This window comes from Panthera onca, chromosome B4 (genome assembly GCF_046562875.1).
Source record: "Panthera onca isolate mPanOnc1 chromosome B4, mPanOnc1 haplotype 2, whole genome shotgun sequence".
Classification (NCBI taxonomy): Eukaryota; Metazoa; Chordata; class Mammalia; order Carnivora; family Felidae; genus Panthera; species Panthera onca.
Window position 1 is genome coordinate 38,048,656 of NC_138345.1, and position 15,530 is coordinate 38,064,185.

A 15,530-nucleotide genomic window follows, 5' to 3' on the forward strand; every position below is an offset into this window, starting at 1 on the left:
GCCTGGGGCCGGCACCGCGCAGATCCCCTGTGTGGGTCTGCTTGACAACACGCCTGCCCTACTTCACGGGGACACTTGCCCTAGGACTGAATGGAACCCAAGTCCTCAGGTAACACTTGAGGTGTTCACACTCCCTGGGTGTCCGTTCTGGCCTTGGCACCCATTAAATGTATATGAGCCGGGCAGGTTGCTGAGCGTCTGTGCCTCAATTTCCACATCAGCATAATGGGCATGATCATCACGCCACTTCTCAGCATGAAGTGAGCCCCATGCGTGGAACAGGGTGTAGAGCAGTACCAGGCAGCTAGGACGTGCTCAGTAGGTGTGAGCTGTTCCTAGCAAGCATTCGGTGCCCAGCTGCGCTTTGCAAGACGGTGGAGGGGGACCAGGAGGGAATCCTGCCTCCCTTCCTAAAGATGAAGGTGGCATGGCCGGTGGGGAGCAAGAGTCCCCTGACCTTTCTGGGGATGCGCATTTCCGGGCTCCGTCCTTGGTCCATTTATGTATGGCTCCAACCTGAGGCGAGCAAGAGTCTTCAGTGCCTGATTCTCCCTGGAGCGCTTGAACTTGACTGGCTGGTCCACGGGAAGATGGCTGACATCTTGTATCTTTCTTGCCCTAAACTCTTGGGTCTGGGGTCTGATCGTGTCTGATTCATCCAAGCTCAGCAGACAAGCCCGCTCAGCAGACAAGCCCACTGTCACTTTTGCAGAGCTCTGATGTGAGATGAGCACACGGGGGCAAGATGCTGTTCAGTATTGAGAAGAGGGCACCTCTCAGCTGACTGCTCAGGCCTGGAGCAGAACGCCAGAGCATCACCAGCCAGGGTCTCCTCCAGTTACGCCAAACCACGAGAGGCACGCAGCGTCTCCCGGTCCCTAGCTTTGTGGTGTGTGCCCACGGCATGCTACCCATAGTGACAGTGAGGCCCCAGGCTGGCTTCCTCCTGCACTGCTCTGGGCCACCACCCCCTTCAGGATTCAGGAGTTGAGGGAACACAGAGGAGTGTTAATGTTGTCGTAAGCACATCGGTGGTGAAGACACACTGGCTGCACCGTTTTGGGTGTATCCATGTCGTGTATTCCAGAACCGAACGGAGGGACTCGGCTTGGGTTTTTAACCTTCCTGTCCCCTTCCTGCCCCCACCTCAGTCCCGTGGTAGCTACCAGTTAGGGCCGGGTCCATTGTGCTTTGGGTCCTCACAACAGAACCCTGAAATGGGCAGATTCCTGAGGCTCAGAGAGGTTTATGATCTTCTGTACAAACAGCTCTGAGGGGCTGAGCTCAGCTGTGTGTGACCTATTCTGTCCACCACTGGCTCCCGTCCACCAGTGATTTTCAGGCACACAGGTGGGTACCCCCGCTTGCCCTGGGGCTTCTGTCCAAAACCCTCTCCCCCATGTCTTTCAGATTCTGGGCATGGCCTTCTCCATGACCCTCTTCCAGCACATCCACCGGACTGGTAAAAAGTACGATGCCTGAGCGGGCTGGCCGGGAGCACCCCAGCCCCCACGCAGACACTGTGCCAGGGAAGAAGATTTGAGCTTTGTGTTGCCTGCCCGCGCTCTCCAGACTGCTGACCCCTGCACCCGACTCCCCCCGCAGCCCACCCTCCCCCAGCCCACCCCGCCTCAGCCTTCTTGGTGGGTGGAGGGCCAGGGAGGAGGAGGCGTGGAGGAGGCACACAGAGACCTTGGGTGCTGGGGGCGCCTGGATTCCTGCATCTGTGTATTTGCCAAAGAAGACAGGGTGGGCCGGGTTCATGCTCCAGGAGCCCTCCAGCACTGATGCGTTTCTGCCTCTGCCCTTCCTCACGCTGACACTTGGTCCCCATGTGGGTGGGGTGCAGAGTGCTCCCTCCTGGTGGAGAGACTGTCCACAGAGCCACAGGTGCCCACCGCCATCCATGGGAAAGCTGGCGGGGGGGGGGGGGGGCGGGGGTCTGACTGCCTCTGGGCAAGGCCCCCAGGAGCATCTTGCCCAGGCTTTTTATACCTTACAGTGTAACTTTTTTATTTTATTTTACTCTGATTCTGATTATTCAGGAATATTATCTTCCAGATAAGTTTAGGGTTAGCTTTCTGATTTATAACTTTTTACTGCGTTGATTTCTGTAATGGTTTGATTTTTTTTTTTTCCTGAGGGTGGGGGACAGGTGCGGGGAGAGAGGATGTCCCGTCAGGTTTCAATCAGGACAAACCACTGTGCAGCTCTCAGGAGTCCCCGGGGAGATGCGCCAGGCCTGTGTTCAGGACGCACTGAGTGGGAGGGAGAGTGGGCCAGGGTGTGCGGGGCCCGCGTCGGTGGCATAGGAGCCTGGATGAGGCGTGTGCAACAGAAAGGCACAGAGCAGCGTGGAGGGGCACCCTGCCCGGGGGCCATAGGTTTGCTGATGCTGGCTCCAGCGGCCCGAACAGTTGGGGGTCCATGGGGGGCCGGCAAAGTGCTTTGCCAGGAACGTGGCCAGGGCCGTTGTGGGTCCTTCTGCTTCACCGATGAGCAGTCTTTTCTTTTTCCCGTCCTTCCTTCCTCCTGCCCTCTGCTGGCACCGGAGTCTCCCCCTTCCGCCCCATGCGGGCAAATTCCCGCGACAGGTTCTGCAAACCCCAGTTACTTTCACAGACATTCCTGCTAGAAACTCTCGGACAAATACCTCTCTAGTTCAGATGCTGCTCACTTTCTCACATTGCTTCTGGAAGGGGAAGCATTCCTTACGTTTTGCTGCTCAGACGGTGGCAGAGGTCCCGTGACCATCAGGAGGGGAAGGTGGAAGTAGTGCCCGTGATCATTCCAGCTGTACTCACTGGGCTGCACATTCCCTGCCGAGAGGGAGGGGAAGATGACCAGGGGGTCCCGGGACCCTCATCCCCTTCCTCAGGGTTCATTGATGGTGGGGTGGTGGCAGGTCTGTCCTCCGTGGCCCCGAGGAGAAGCACAGGGAGGTCAGACTGGATCTTGCTACAGCAGCCCCAGGGAGAAACAGCCAAGTCACGGTGTAGAAGCTGAACAGGCCGGGTGGGGTATCTGACTGCAGCAGGGGGGCCCTCAGGCTTTAAGCTGGTCTGAGTGTGTTTGCAGTTAAACTAAAGTCAAGAATTCATGGGACTGAGCTTGCAGAGGCTGTCCACTGGCCGGCTAGGATCCAGTGCGCTTCCCCGACCCGGCCTCACGTGGGGCGGCTGCCTGTTCCCTGCACCGTTTGGCTCAATACCTTGATTTCTCACCAGGCCCACGTCTCCTCTCCAGCCTGCACTTGTCTGCTCCAAAAGCTGAGACCTGGCCACCCAGCCAGCAACTCCTGCACCCGCCAAAGTAAAATCAGGGGGGACCAGAAGTATGGAACTTTTGGTGTTCAGGAGTCACGATTTTGGGGGATGAGAAGTGGAGAGTAAGGTGGGCTCAATGAGTCAGGCAAGGACCCCCCCCCCCCCCCCCACAGCCCACCCCACGACAGAAGTGAAGGTGCCCATGGCAAAGCTGGGAAGGTGGGTCCTTGGGGGGACAAAGGGGCCAGCACATGCTGGAGCCAAACTGCCTTCCTGGGTCCTCTGGTGCCATCTTCCTGGTGCGGGACTTCAGCTGCCTCCCTGGGGACTCCCAGCTGCAGAGCACAGAACAGACATGCTACTGCGTCACTGCGGAGACGCGCTCCGCCAACGCGCGCTGGAGTCACACAGAAGGGACTGGGTGTGTAATGACCTTGGGGAGGATGGGGCGGGCTTGTTCATGCCTATCAATGCAATTTCAGTTTTTGTTCAAATCCGCAGCAAAAGCCCGACACCTTGGGGGGTGGGTGTGTGTAGCCTCCCTGGCAGTCTTAGTTTCTAGAGCTTCAGGGATGTCCTCTGGCCCTGGAGCCTCTCCCGCGGTCCCCCTCTCCCCACCAGCGCCCCCTCACCTGTCCGTTCACGGAGGCTTGTCCACAGTCCCTCAGACCGCCTTCCTGCCTCACCCTGTGCTTGGCCGCTTAGGCATTTGCTCGAGTCTCCTCTGGGGGAAGGCACGAGGGGTGGGGGTACTCTTCCAGACCCCTCGCCCTTCCTGCAGGGTGGATCCCACACATAGAAGGTCATGCCACATGGTGTCTGTGGCAGCCCAGTGTCTTCTCTGTTTCTCCCGACTGTGCTCCCACTGGGGCAGCACTAACTCGATGAGCTCCCTCACGTGTGACTTCCCTCGCCAAAATCAGCGTCAGTTTGGTCAGGTCTGATGCAGTTTCCAGATTCGACTTAGAAGGTCAGGTTCTGGAGACAGCTTCAAGGGGGTGCCGGCCAAGACTTGGCCTTTCCCTGCAGCCATCTTGCAGAGGTGGTGAGCGAGCAGGGACTGAGAACCACCCTTGGGGGGCTGCGGCAGGTGTTGGGGGACAGTCTCCACCCTCAGACCCCCGCTGGAGCACTGTCACCCCCTCCCCCGCACCAGCATGGGCCAGCACCTTGGGCTTTCATTCCAGAAAGGTTGCTGCCCCACCCCAGACCCTCGCGCAGATGTTCTGGTTTGACTTGGACCCGGTGGCCGTCGCTCCTTGCTTTGGTGGCCCCAAAGCAGTCCAGGTAGATGGAAATGGCTGTGCCCTCCTCTGCAGCCCCCTGCCCACCCACACTGGTGGAGGTGCTAACTAGCAGGGACCTGGTGTAGGATGGGTGCCAGGTGCCTGAGTCCACCCTTTGTCCCTCCGCCCTTCTGCGACCGGCCTCTCCCGGTCCTGGTCTCCCCCTCACTCCTCTGCACCTCAGCGAGGCAGTGGTCCCGGCGGGTCCTGGCCTCCCTGCCCTGAACGGGCACCTGAGGGCCAGAGCCAGGGGCTCATGCGCACACCCTGCCCACCCCCGGGGAGCGTGGGAGAGCAGGGACAGCACGCTTGTTGGTTTTAAATGCACTTTTCTGCTTGCAATGCCGTATCTGTGCGTTTCCTTCATCCTGGTCCTGGCTTTATCGAACACCATGTTTTTAGCATGTTTTTAAATAAAAACTGATAATGTGTCAAAAGCACAAACAGGTGGTCTCTTCGTGGTTTGTGTTCACTCTGCCATGACTTGTAGTGGTTGGTGTGAGGGACACAGGACGGATCAGGCACTGGCTCTACCGTTTGTCTAGGACACCCCCACGGCAAGGACTTCATCTCCCCTCCTCGAGCCCAGGTCACAGGTCTGCTGGGGGAGGCGGGGCTCAGTCCCCTCTAGGGGTGCCCTTTGCCCAGTGACTGGATGCGGGCTTGGTCGGGAGCTAGTCTGAGAGGCCCGAGCTCTCTGTGTGAGGGGTCAACTCCCACCTCAGTACCTGTTGCTTCTCACACATGGCCAGTCTTGTGGAAAGGCCCAGAAGTGTGTTGGGGGAGGGGGAGGGAGTAAGTCATTCATGGCTTCCTGTAGGGACAGGGCTTAGGTACAGTCTCTCCCCGATCCCTTCGACGTTCTTAGTGGGCCTGACAGCTCTTCCAGGATGAGGGGACCTCACAGCATGACTTGGCCCAGGCTGTGGTCTCAGGGTGGCTCTGAGACAGCCTCAAACAGGGCACAGGAACACCAAGTCAGGATGAGAGGTCAGCAGGGAGGCAGGGGGCATTCAACACCATGTGAGCCCACGGACACTGTGCCCCTGGTCATGGAAGTCTCCCGGTGTCCTTGGCTGGGGTTCTGGTTTGTGGAGTTGGGCTCCCATGTCCTTGGCTGCCACAGTCATGGTGACAAGTTACAGGTGAGGAGCTCAGAGGTCATCCTCATCCGGGACCACATGTACGTGGAAATCGCTGCCAGTGTTCTGGGCTGGGGTGGGAACAAAGAGTGAATGTGCCATGTGGGCCCAGGAGCAGGAGGGGGCTTCTCCTTCCTCTTCAGGGCAGTGGCCGGGTCAGCAGGGTTGCCCCAGAACACCAAACTTTAGGACCCCATCCTGCAGCTGCTGTGTCCCAAAGCCCCCAGAGGTTTGCTGAGGATTGACCCTCTATCAAAGGTCCAGCTAGAATGTAGTCCCTAAAAATCCCCCCCTAAGGAGATTTACCAGAAGGAACCCTGTGGCCGTGGAGCCAGGGGCTAGTCATGAACTAGGGGCAGTGACCCTCCAACATCCTCTGAGCACCAACCAAGTCAGAGGTGTGTGGGTGTAAGCCATTTCCTCTATGCCTACTGTGGTTCCAGCTCCCGCCCACCCACGAGGATGCTGGCCAGGTCCCTGTGCTGTCTGCTTTTGGGGAGCAGAGTGAAGTCCTCTGGATCACAGGACAATGGGATGCACTGACCGCTCAGCACTGGGCTCCAGTCAAATGAGCTAAATCCATGGAAGGCAGGCTGCCTGGCTGGGCAGGAGAGGAGATGTTCTTATCAGGACAGGGCTGGGCATTGCTTCTCCCCGGGGATGTCTAATGACTAGGCTAGAGCCATGGGTGGTGGGCTCCTCAGCCCCTGAGAGGGGGTGAATGAGATGACCCTGGGGGCGCTCCCCACCGCCCCGGCCGTGTGCTGTGGTGGGAGAGCTGCCTCTCCATCTGCACTCAGCAAAGGGCACACGAGAAAAATGGCTTGCCAGCAGCAGCACAGTGGGCTTGGTACGCATACGAGAGCTCCTTCAAAATGGCCACGACCAGGGCTTCCTGAGACAAGATGTTTATCCACCCAAAGACTTATTGGATGCTAACTTGTACAAGCACCTAGAGTATGTGGTGAAGGACCCAGACCAACCCCTGTGTTTACAGAGCCAGCAATCTGACAGGAACCGCAGAAGAGCAAACAGGATTGCAACTCGGTGCTGTGATCGTGATATTCACGGGTGAGAGACGTGCTGACCCCAACTTGGGGAGCCGATGTCACTGCTGAGAGTTAAAGACAGGAGTTAACCTGGCGAGGATTGGAAGGTGAGCCCTGGTGATGTCATTGGGGCCGGTGCATAGAGCAAGCGCGAAGGGGGGTCTGGAGAGAGCAGCAGCCACCAGATCACAAGATCCTAAGCCAGGTTAGAGCTTGAACTTGAAGCCAAGAGTGGTGGGAGCCCACTGACAGGCTTGAAGCCATGTGCGGCCGGCTCAGATCTGCCTTTGGGAAGGATCACTTGGAGAGTGGTAAGGTGGGACAGGGTGGATGCCAGGACTTCAAGGAGGGGCTGCGTCAGTGACTTGAGAGGTGACTGAGCCCACAGGGAAGCGTCAGTGGGAGGGAGAAAAACATCAGGTCTGAAAGACACACAGGAAAATTGAGAGACTTAGTGATTAACTAGATTTACTAGATTTACTTGGGGGGTGATGCTGGGGGGAGAGGAGCATTCGGGCCACTCATCCAACATGACGTCCCTCGCCCTGGACAGGTAGATGACTGCACCAAATGGAGGGTGAGTGTGTTTTCCAGGTTCCGTGCTCGTGTGCAAGCGGAGACCAGTGTGATATAATTAAATCTCTCCTTTGGTTTCCATTGAGCTTTGCAGCTTGCAAAATGCTCTCATATACATGATCTGGCTTCCTCCTGACCTCCACTATTTTATCGGCTGTCATGATGCCTGAACTTTCAATGTTAGGGATGTGCCACGTCTGGGTGCCACTTGTTTGGGAGCTGGAGGGTCTGAATTACTCATTCTGCATATGATACTGCTGTGAGCCCTGGGTAGTCACTGAACTTGTCTTGCTTTCCTCATCTGCAAGATGAGGACAATACCGATTTTACAGATTTGCTGCAAGGATTAAATAAAACCATGCATGTAAAGACCTCCAGCTTATTCCTAGACCAGGGTAAGTGCTTAGCAAGAAATGGGTCAAGTCTGGGTCCTCAGGAGTCCCCAAACTAGAGGTATAACCCCAAGGAAGAGCGTCCCCCTGCTTGAAAGCTGGGGACACAGGAGAGTAATCGGGAAAGGGGAGTCGGTATATGGGGGCGGGTAGTGAGCCGTGGCGGGGGGCGGAGATGTGTGGGCTCAGTGGGCGAGCTTCCCTCATGCCTCCATTTTGCTCTGGGATGGCCCGGTTGCCGCATTCACTGCTCCACAGAAACAAGAGGGAAGTCAGATTAAATGAATGTCGTTTTGGACACGAAAATATTGGCATTGCAATGGTCCCTTCTAAAGCATTCGGCAAAGATGAGGAAGCTATTGATTTAGCCATCTCGTTTTTGCTGAGTTTAATGACAGCTGTGGAGATGGACTATTGTGTCTCCTTAAGCTAACAAAAATCATAACGACACTCCACGGGGCACGCTTGGGCCAGTCTCTCCGAAGCTGCTTGTTGGAATCTCCCCTTTGTGGCCCTACAGACTTGCCAGGCAGCTGAGAGCCAGCCAGGGCAAACCCACGGTGTCCCTTTGTTCAGAGGAGAGCGGGAAGCCGGCAGAGCAGGGCCACACTGTGGTCTGTGGCTCGGTCTGCTGGGTGGAGCCTGTTGGTCAGAGATTTTCCTTCTGGCGGCTACAGAGCTGTGAGATCTAGCCTAGCCCAGCATGCGGAGCAGGGCCGTTTCGACATGCGGACAAGGCGAGCCTGTGTCCTGGCATTAAATGGCATCAGGAAGCTCCTTGCCCTTTGCCCCAACTTGCCCCCACTGAATTCCTGGGATCCCGACATATTCTCAATACATTTCTTCTCCCTGGAAGGGGACACCAGTTCCTGAAAGGACTCAGCCTTACTTACAGCTTGGCAACTCCTGGAGACATGTTGAATTTGATCTCCTTCCCAGCTTGGGGATCTCTAACCCCCAATTAGGGATTCATGAGCCGCTTTCCATATTTTAGAAGGCCGGTAGAGATTGCCCGTGACCTCTTCAAGAGTGCCCAGACTGACGGGAACATAGCCCTGTTGGCTCTGGCCGGCCTGCGCATGTCCTCAGTGCAGTGATGCTGTTTGCACCTTGCTGATGGGAAGGGCCGGACTGAAGCTTTGCTCACCGCCCTCTTCACCCCTGGCCTGATCCAAAAGATCCCTCTGGGTCCCTTGCAGCTGCCTCTCCTTTGCGCCCAGTCCTCGCTCAACAGGGTTTCATCCCGGGACAGAAGGTGAAGGAAAAGGGAAGTAGGAGCTTCCATGTACTTGTTTTTAAGAAGAAGGTAAGTGGAATGATCCAGGATTTGGAGCCTGTGTCTCCTCCACCCCCACCAGCAGCCTCTCTATTCTCAGTTGGGGGGGGGGGGGCGGAGTGGGAACCAGGGTCCCAGCTCAGAGCAGCCCACCTGGTGGCAACATGACAGCCTGGCACTGGGACTGACACGAGGCATTGGCACCTGCTGGGGAACAGTGGCAGCCGACAGGCCAGGCAGCAGCCACCAAGGACAGCTTCACACAGCTGCTCGATGCTGCCCACCTACCTGAGGCCCCAGTTGGCCACCAGAGCCATTTTATTTTTATTTTTGATGTTTATTCATTTTGGGAGAGCGGGCGAGCAGGGGAGGGGCAGAGAGAAGGAGAGAGAGAGAAAGAGAGAGAATCCCAAGGAGGATCCATGCTGTCAATGTAGAGCCTGATGAAGGGCTTGACCCACGAACCATGAGATCGTGACCTGAGCCGAAACCAAGAGTTCGACATTTGACTGAACCACACAGGTGCTCCTACAGCCATTTCAGACAGCAGTTATACTCACCCATGGCACTCCTGTGTGCAGCAGGGAGGGGCGCCCGTCTGTTCCAGGCACGTTTGTGTGCTTGTGTACATGTGTACACACATTCATACTCATAGTGATGGTGGAGGTGAGATGTCTGGGTCCAACAAGATAGGAGACCTCGGATAGGCCCAAATGGTGCATTTCTCAACATCCAGGCCATCAGAGGGCTGCTGCTGTGATTGGTGAATGATCTCGACCAAAGGGGAGGGAGAGACACACGGGAGCTGGCCTGGGCTGCAGACTCCAACTGCTTAGATAGCAAGTGACAGGCCCCTTCCAGGTTCTCCCCAGGCGAGAGGCTCACTTCTAGTCTGCCTCCCCACCGCACCCCACTCCTGCCGTCTTGGGGTCCTCAGCGTCTGGCTTTCCCAGGTACTGTTCAGGCTCACTCACTGACCTGCCTCAAGTTCTCTAGACAGAATAGTGAATGAAATCAAGTCAATGCATCAAAGCATTTACTTCCTTTTAGCTCCACGCTGGGCAACCTGATGCCCTCAGCTCCTCTGACTTGTAAGATTGAAGTCTTTCTGCATTTGGATGAAAAAGCATCCCACTATGGACTTGGAGATGGACAAATTAGTGAGATGGTCTAGGGGCCCAGGTAGCAGTAGGCGTGCATGTCTTAGCTTCCAACACTCAGCTGGGGCCCAAGGGCCAGCCAGAGAGGGCCCCTCGCCCCTGACTTGTCACCACACCCGGCATCTGCTGCAGCCAGCATGGGGCGATACCGTGGCAGGATGTGCAGGCCGGAGGCTCACTGACAGAGGCTGCCGTCCATCGTGGTGAGTGGTGCGGGGATGCCGGCTGATGAAAGGCGGACAGCTTTAAGAGGAACGCGATTCAAGCTCGCTCATTTGAGCTTGGCTCTTGCCAAGGAGCCAATGGAGCCAGGAGCCAGTGGCACACACATGCAAGTGAGGTCAGTTCAGAGGAAAGGTGGGAGCTGATAAAAGAAGGGTAAGCAGGACCCCAATCACTGTGGTCAATGAGTTTCCTAATAGGGCTCCTCCTTCCTCCCCTTCTCCCCGTGACTGTCTGCTTCCGCTTGTACGGTAGATTGAAACACATCTGATGAGCTACCTGGGATTTCCCTGCAGAGGAGGAAAAAAGCAACAGAAAGTAGTCCTAGATACAATTCCTTTATTATCATGCCACCCAGCATGTGAGGCCAGGCTGACGCTGAGGCTGGCTAAAGAGAGGGCATATTTACAACCAGGGCAACTTCTCTATAGGCGGGAGGTTAAGGCAACTTCTCTGTTTTTAGAATACTGTGATGATCCCATATCCATGGGCCAGCTGGTTCCAGAAACCCATTTGGCCTAATCCTGGGCTGCCTGGAATTCCTAGGGGCACTTGCACAGGGTGACTCGGGGGCATAAGCAGGAGAGGAAGGGGGCGCATGCGCTAAACTAGAAAGTGGGGGTGCTGAGAATGGAACCACACTCTCCCAAGGCACACAGAAGGTGGTGGGAAAGGGGGCTGGGAACCTGATCTGTTTCCTTCTGGGAAGAGGACCCAGGCACCTGGTCTCCCGGCCGAGATAACAGACCCACCCAGAGGGCACTGCTGGAGAGGCATGTTTCTGGCCAGCTGGACAGCCTGAGGGGCTTCGGAACTCTGGGGGGTTGTGGCACACACAGGAAGGTGGCAGAGTGTCCTTTGTGGCGTGGTCTAAAGCAGTGGTTCTCAAAGGGTGGTTCCAGGGCCGGCAGCACCAACAGCACCTGGGAACTCATTAGATGGCAAGTCCTTGGCCTCAACCCTGCAGATGTGGAGCTCAGGGGTGAAACTTGGCAGTCTGTTGGAAGGCCCTCCAGGTGGCCGGATGCTTCCTCAAGTTTGAGAACTGCTGGTTCAGACATATCACCAGCATCCTCGGGGATGTGAGCACCACACAGCAGTGACATGGAAGATGGGTTCTGTCCTTTGCTAGTCAACTGCCTTCCCCTCCCCCTCCCCTTCTCTCCCCAGGCCCGAAGTGGCCAGAAAGTAGCATTTTCAAGGCAGAAAGTGGGGTGGGTGGTGATGAAAGTGTTTCAATTCACTTTCCCCACCTCCAACCCCAGACATGGACCAGAGTAACAGATCCTAAGACTGAAACTGGCTGCAGAGCTCAAGAGTCCCAGGGGGCTCACTACCCTCACCCCCCCTCAGTGCTGCATTGGCCCCTCCAGGTCTAAGCACACAGGGTGAGCAGCCTGGTGAGATTTCAGGCCACCCCCTCCCTACGACAGTGACCACACTGTGCCAGCCCAGAGTCCCGCATTGACAACACAGGGGAGGCAAAGGTAGCATAATGTGGTTAACACCACCACCCGGGGTGCCTCCCCCCTGCCCAGGGGGGCTCTGAGTGCATGAACCCTGAGGTTTCTCCCCTGGCCCCCAGTACAGAGCAGGGAGAGGGGTGTACCATGCCCTCATCAGCCCTCCACGGCCCCACACGTGATCTCCATATGGGCACCAGATTCCACACTGTTTGCGGTTTCTGATTGCTCAGGTCTGGTCTGCCCTCACTTGGTGTCAGCGTTGGCACCCGAGGTGATAGGCTGGCTGTTCCCCTGAGCGACGGTTCCCCAGGGCTCCTGCCTGCTGCCTGAGCCACTCCGCCAGGAGGGCCTGGCTGTCAGTCTGAAGGGAGCCACACTGCCCTGCTGATTGCAAATGTCCAGGGTGCGCTGGGCCGGGGCTGGATGGATGGTTCCATCCAGTCTGGGAGGGGTTTCCAGGCTGTGACTGTTAGTGCCCCCGAGGGACGTGCTGTTCCTGCACGGCAGCCTGACAGCTTACTGCAGAGATGGGGAGCCGCAGGATGCTGAGGAGAGGGGGCTCCCAGACCGGCTCCCCTTACTTCTACCCGGCTGGGGGTGGCATGTCGACAACCACTGCTACTGACTGGCCAACCTCTTAATTTCTCCGAGCCTTAATTTCATCATCTGCAGAGTGGGGGGAATAGTGCCTTCCCGTTGTGATCACCAGGAGAGAAAGCACTTACACGACTAACACACGCTAAGCACACAGTAGGCCTTCAGTAACCACAAGGCCCTGGACGCTCCCCCATGGCGAGGCTGGAGGGGCCCCTGGGGTCGGGGCAAGGCTGGTGGGAGAGGTAGGGAGAAGAAAAGGGTGGTCACAAACATTTTAAACAAGACTTCATCTCCTCACCAAACACTGAGTTTCATTCTTGCCTCCCCCAACACAGGTCATCCGGAGAGTGGGGGACATGCCATGCTCTGGGGTTGTCCACCCTTGCGTGCTGCGGGAGGGAAGGCCGAGGTTGTGGGGACTCAGGTTGTGTGCATCCCAGCATCTGCCATGTTCTGACCTTTACAAAATGCTGGCTTCTTTTCTGGGTCCCAGTGTGTAGGGGCCTTTTGCTCACACAGGACTGAGGACAGCTTTCAACAGTCATGGCTCACTCTCTCTGTGTCTCTAAGCAGGGCCCTGGGGGCAGTCATCCTGGGCGCAGATCTGCGTCCTTTCAGGTGTGGTGGGCACACCTCACTGGGGACGGCATCCTTGGCTCCAGACCCCAGCCCTTTGTATGCCCTGAGCAGGGAGCCTGTCACATCCTGGGCCTCAGTTCCCTCTAACCCTCACCCCTCCCAAGCTGTGAGCATGAGCTAGCTGGTCACCATTCCCCAAAGCTCTGGGTCATTCTCTCTCTGTAGCTTGGTCCTTCCATCCTCCAGCTACCCTCTGGGTGGGCAGGTGCCCAGGGTGGAATCACCTGCCCTTAGCCTAGGACAGCCTAACCCACCTCGGGGGGCAGGGACAGACAACAAGGTGTGCAAGCGATCCCGCCCATCCCCCTGTCCCCGTCTCCACAAGCCCAGCTGACCTCAGTAAAGAGTGCAGGGACTCCGCCAGGGGCTGACATGTCCCACAGGACACAGCACCTCCCCGGGCATCGCTGCCTGCCCAGGAGGAACTCTCTCTCTCAGCCCTTACTTGGTAACACCTGGCAGCCTGCGCCCAGCTGCACACAGCTTGGGAGTCATTTTTCAACTGTCCGCACGAGTCCCAGGAAGCTGGAGGGCAGCAAAGCTAGTCACAGCGCAATTTCTTCCAGCCTTGGTGCAGTCTGGGATTGCTGGAAAGTTGGTATCCTGTTAATGAACTTGTATCAGCAGCCCCAGGACCCTGAGGGTGGAGGAGAGAAGCCACAAGAAGATTCCCCAGGATAGGGGAGGCAATCTGCCCCCGGAACCTGGTCTTCCCTCTGTGCATGTGGGGAATCCCTGTTCTGGGCAAGTACGGTTTCTGTACAGTTGAGGGCTGTGTTTAGGGACAGCAGTGAGCTGTGTATGGGAGGGAGAATACCCTTCACCCAGGACTCCCCAGGTCACCAAGAACTGAGCTCATCAGACTGGGGCCTAGAATGAGTTAGGAGGTAAGGTGTGACCTTTCTTGCCCTTGATCTTGGCAACAAGGGGCCACTCTCTCATGGTGGGATGTAAGAGGGTCCCCAGCACGGGAAGCACGGCACCTGGAAGGTGGGAAGCCAGGTGTGGGGTCCTCTCGCTACAAGTTACCCACTTGTAATAGCTATTTGGAGGGGGAGGGTCTCGTCTCCATGGCTGTCTTACAAGTTGACACCTGTTCTTTGGAAAACTGCCAGCATCTATATTCTGCATTTTCTAGGATTTTCTTTCTGTTCTGTTCTCCCTTAGTATTTGAGAAAATTCTTCCTGAAAATTCCCTGCCTGATTCAGAGACGCAGGATAGAACCAAAAGAAGCCACTATATTCACTCTGGGAAGCAGAGCGAGGGCTCCTGGAGGCAGAATGGTGGTGGCCATATGTGGTTGGGGATTGTGGGCCCAGGAAAAATGGGGTTCCAGGCACAGCACCCTTCTACTCAGAGCTGTACCTTCTCAGTGGCTCCAACTTTGCAGGGTCTGTGATTTGGCCTAATCAGGAAGGATTTTTACTCCCACTGACATGAAGGGCTGGAGATCATTTAAAAAACCTGGCATTCCAGAGAATCAGGCCCTAGAGGGGGCCTGAGGGTCATTTACTGTAGACTGGAGCTCCAGGCCATGGTCTTCTGGGGTACCTCTCCCAGGGAAGGTTTCTAGGCTGGATGCAAGGTCCTGGTGCAGCATGTGCCGGTGTAGCCACTTTACCTGCCTTCCTCCCTACCCTGGTGGCCCCACCAGCCTGCTGCTGCCCAACCCCAGTTCCGGGACCTCACCTCAGGCCTTTCTGCTGCCAGACCCTGCGGGAAGGAACCAGACCCCAGACTGCCGGGGTACTCCCAGGTGAGGAGGTGTGGGGGCGGGCAGATCAAAGGGCTGGATCTTCTGGGGGCAGAGCCAACCCTAACTGCTTCCATCCCCCCGCCGGTAAGCACTTCCCCGTGGGTAGAGAAAAACACACCAAGCAGACACAAGAAGAGGGGTGCTCAGCACCAGTGGGGAGATCATGTGCCCCATGCAGGCATCCCAGGGGGGCTTTCAGACCTTCATTCTAGGTTCTGGAGCTGGGAGGGAGTGGAGGGTCTGATTATCACCCTCCTGTCGTCCACAGGATCCCCAGGCCTGGTGAGGGCTGCTGGTTGTTGTTTCCACACAGGATGGGTCCCCCCTGCCTGGGTGGGAATCACAGGAGCCATAGTCTTGGGCACTTGGTGGATCCAAAGGGGCTGGAAAGAGTAGGGGGAGTTTCTGGGAGTTTCTAGGTGAGCTGGTGCTGACTCTGCAGGCCTGGAAGATGGGATTTGGGCACCTGTCCTTGTGAGGGGCAGTCGGAGGGGAACGCGGTCGGCCGTTAGTAAAAATGCAGCTGGAGCCTCCGGTGCAAGCAACAGGTGAGAACCATCCCGCAGATCTGCCAGGTGGAGAGAGCAGAGGAGCAAAGAGAAATCAGAACCCCATGAAGCTGCTTTCCCGCAGTGCCCTGCAGCAGGCTTCTCCCTCTTGGGCACACACATGGGGACCTGGATAAAGGGCAGATTCCAACTC

At 56.9% G+C, this 15,530-nt stretch overlaps 2 protein-coding genes across 18 annotated transcripts in view; one reads left to right on the plus strand and one right to left on the minus strand.

The window, feature by feature from the left end:
• TSPAN9 (tetraspanin 9) overlaps nt 1–4,996 on the plus strand; it is a 206,056-nt gene extending 201,060 nt beyond the window's left edge. For all 14 annotated transcript variants that reach the window (XM_078450165.2, XM_078450166.2, XM_060658693.3 and 11 more), the window contains one exon: nt 1,411–4,996. In XM_078450165.2, coding sequence (XP_078306291.1) covers nt 1,411–1,482 — 72 coding nt within the window. In that variant the 3' untranslated portion in view covers nt 1,483–4,996. The remainder of the gene's footprint in view (nt 1–1,410) is intronic.
• Nucleotides 4,997–10,691: 5,695 nt separating this feature from the next.
• The window catches only part of TSPAN11 (tetraspanin 11), a 73,563-nt gene continuing 68,724 nt past the window's right edge, over nt 10,692–15,530 (minus strand). For 3 of the 4 annotated variants that reach the window (XM_060658706.3, XM_060658708.3, XM_060658707.3), the window contains one exon: nt 10,692–15,396. Coding sequence is in view for 2 of the 4 variants with exons in the window: in XM_060658708.3 (XP_060514691.3) it covers nt 15,337–15,396 (60 nt within the window). In the remaining 2 variants the exon portion in view is untranslated. The remainder of the gene's footprint in view (nt 15,397–15,530) is intronic. The other variant, XR_009617509.3, reaches the window with a different exon arrangement.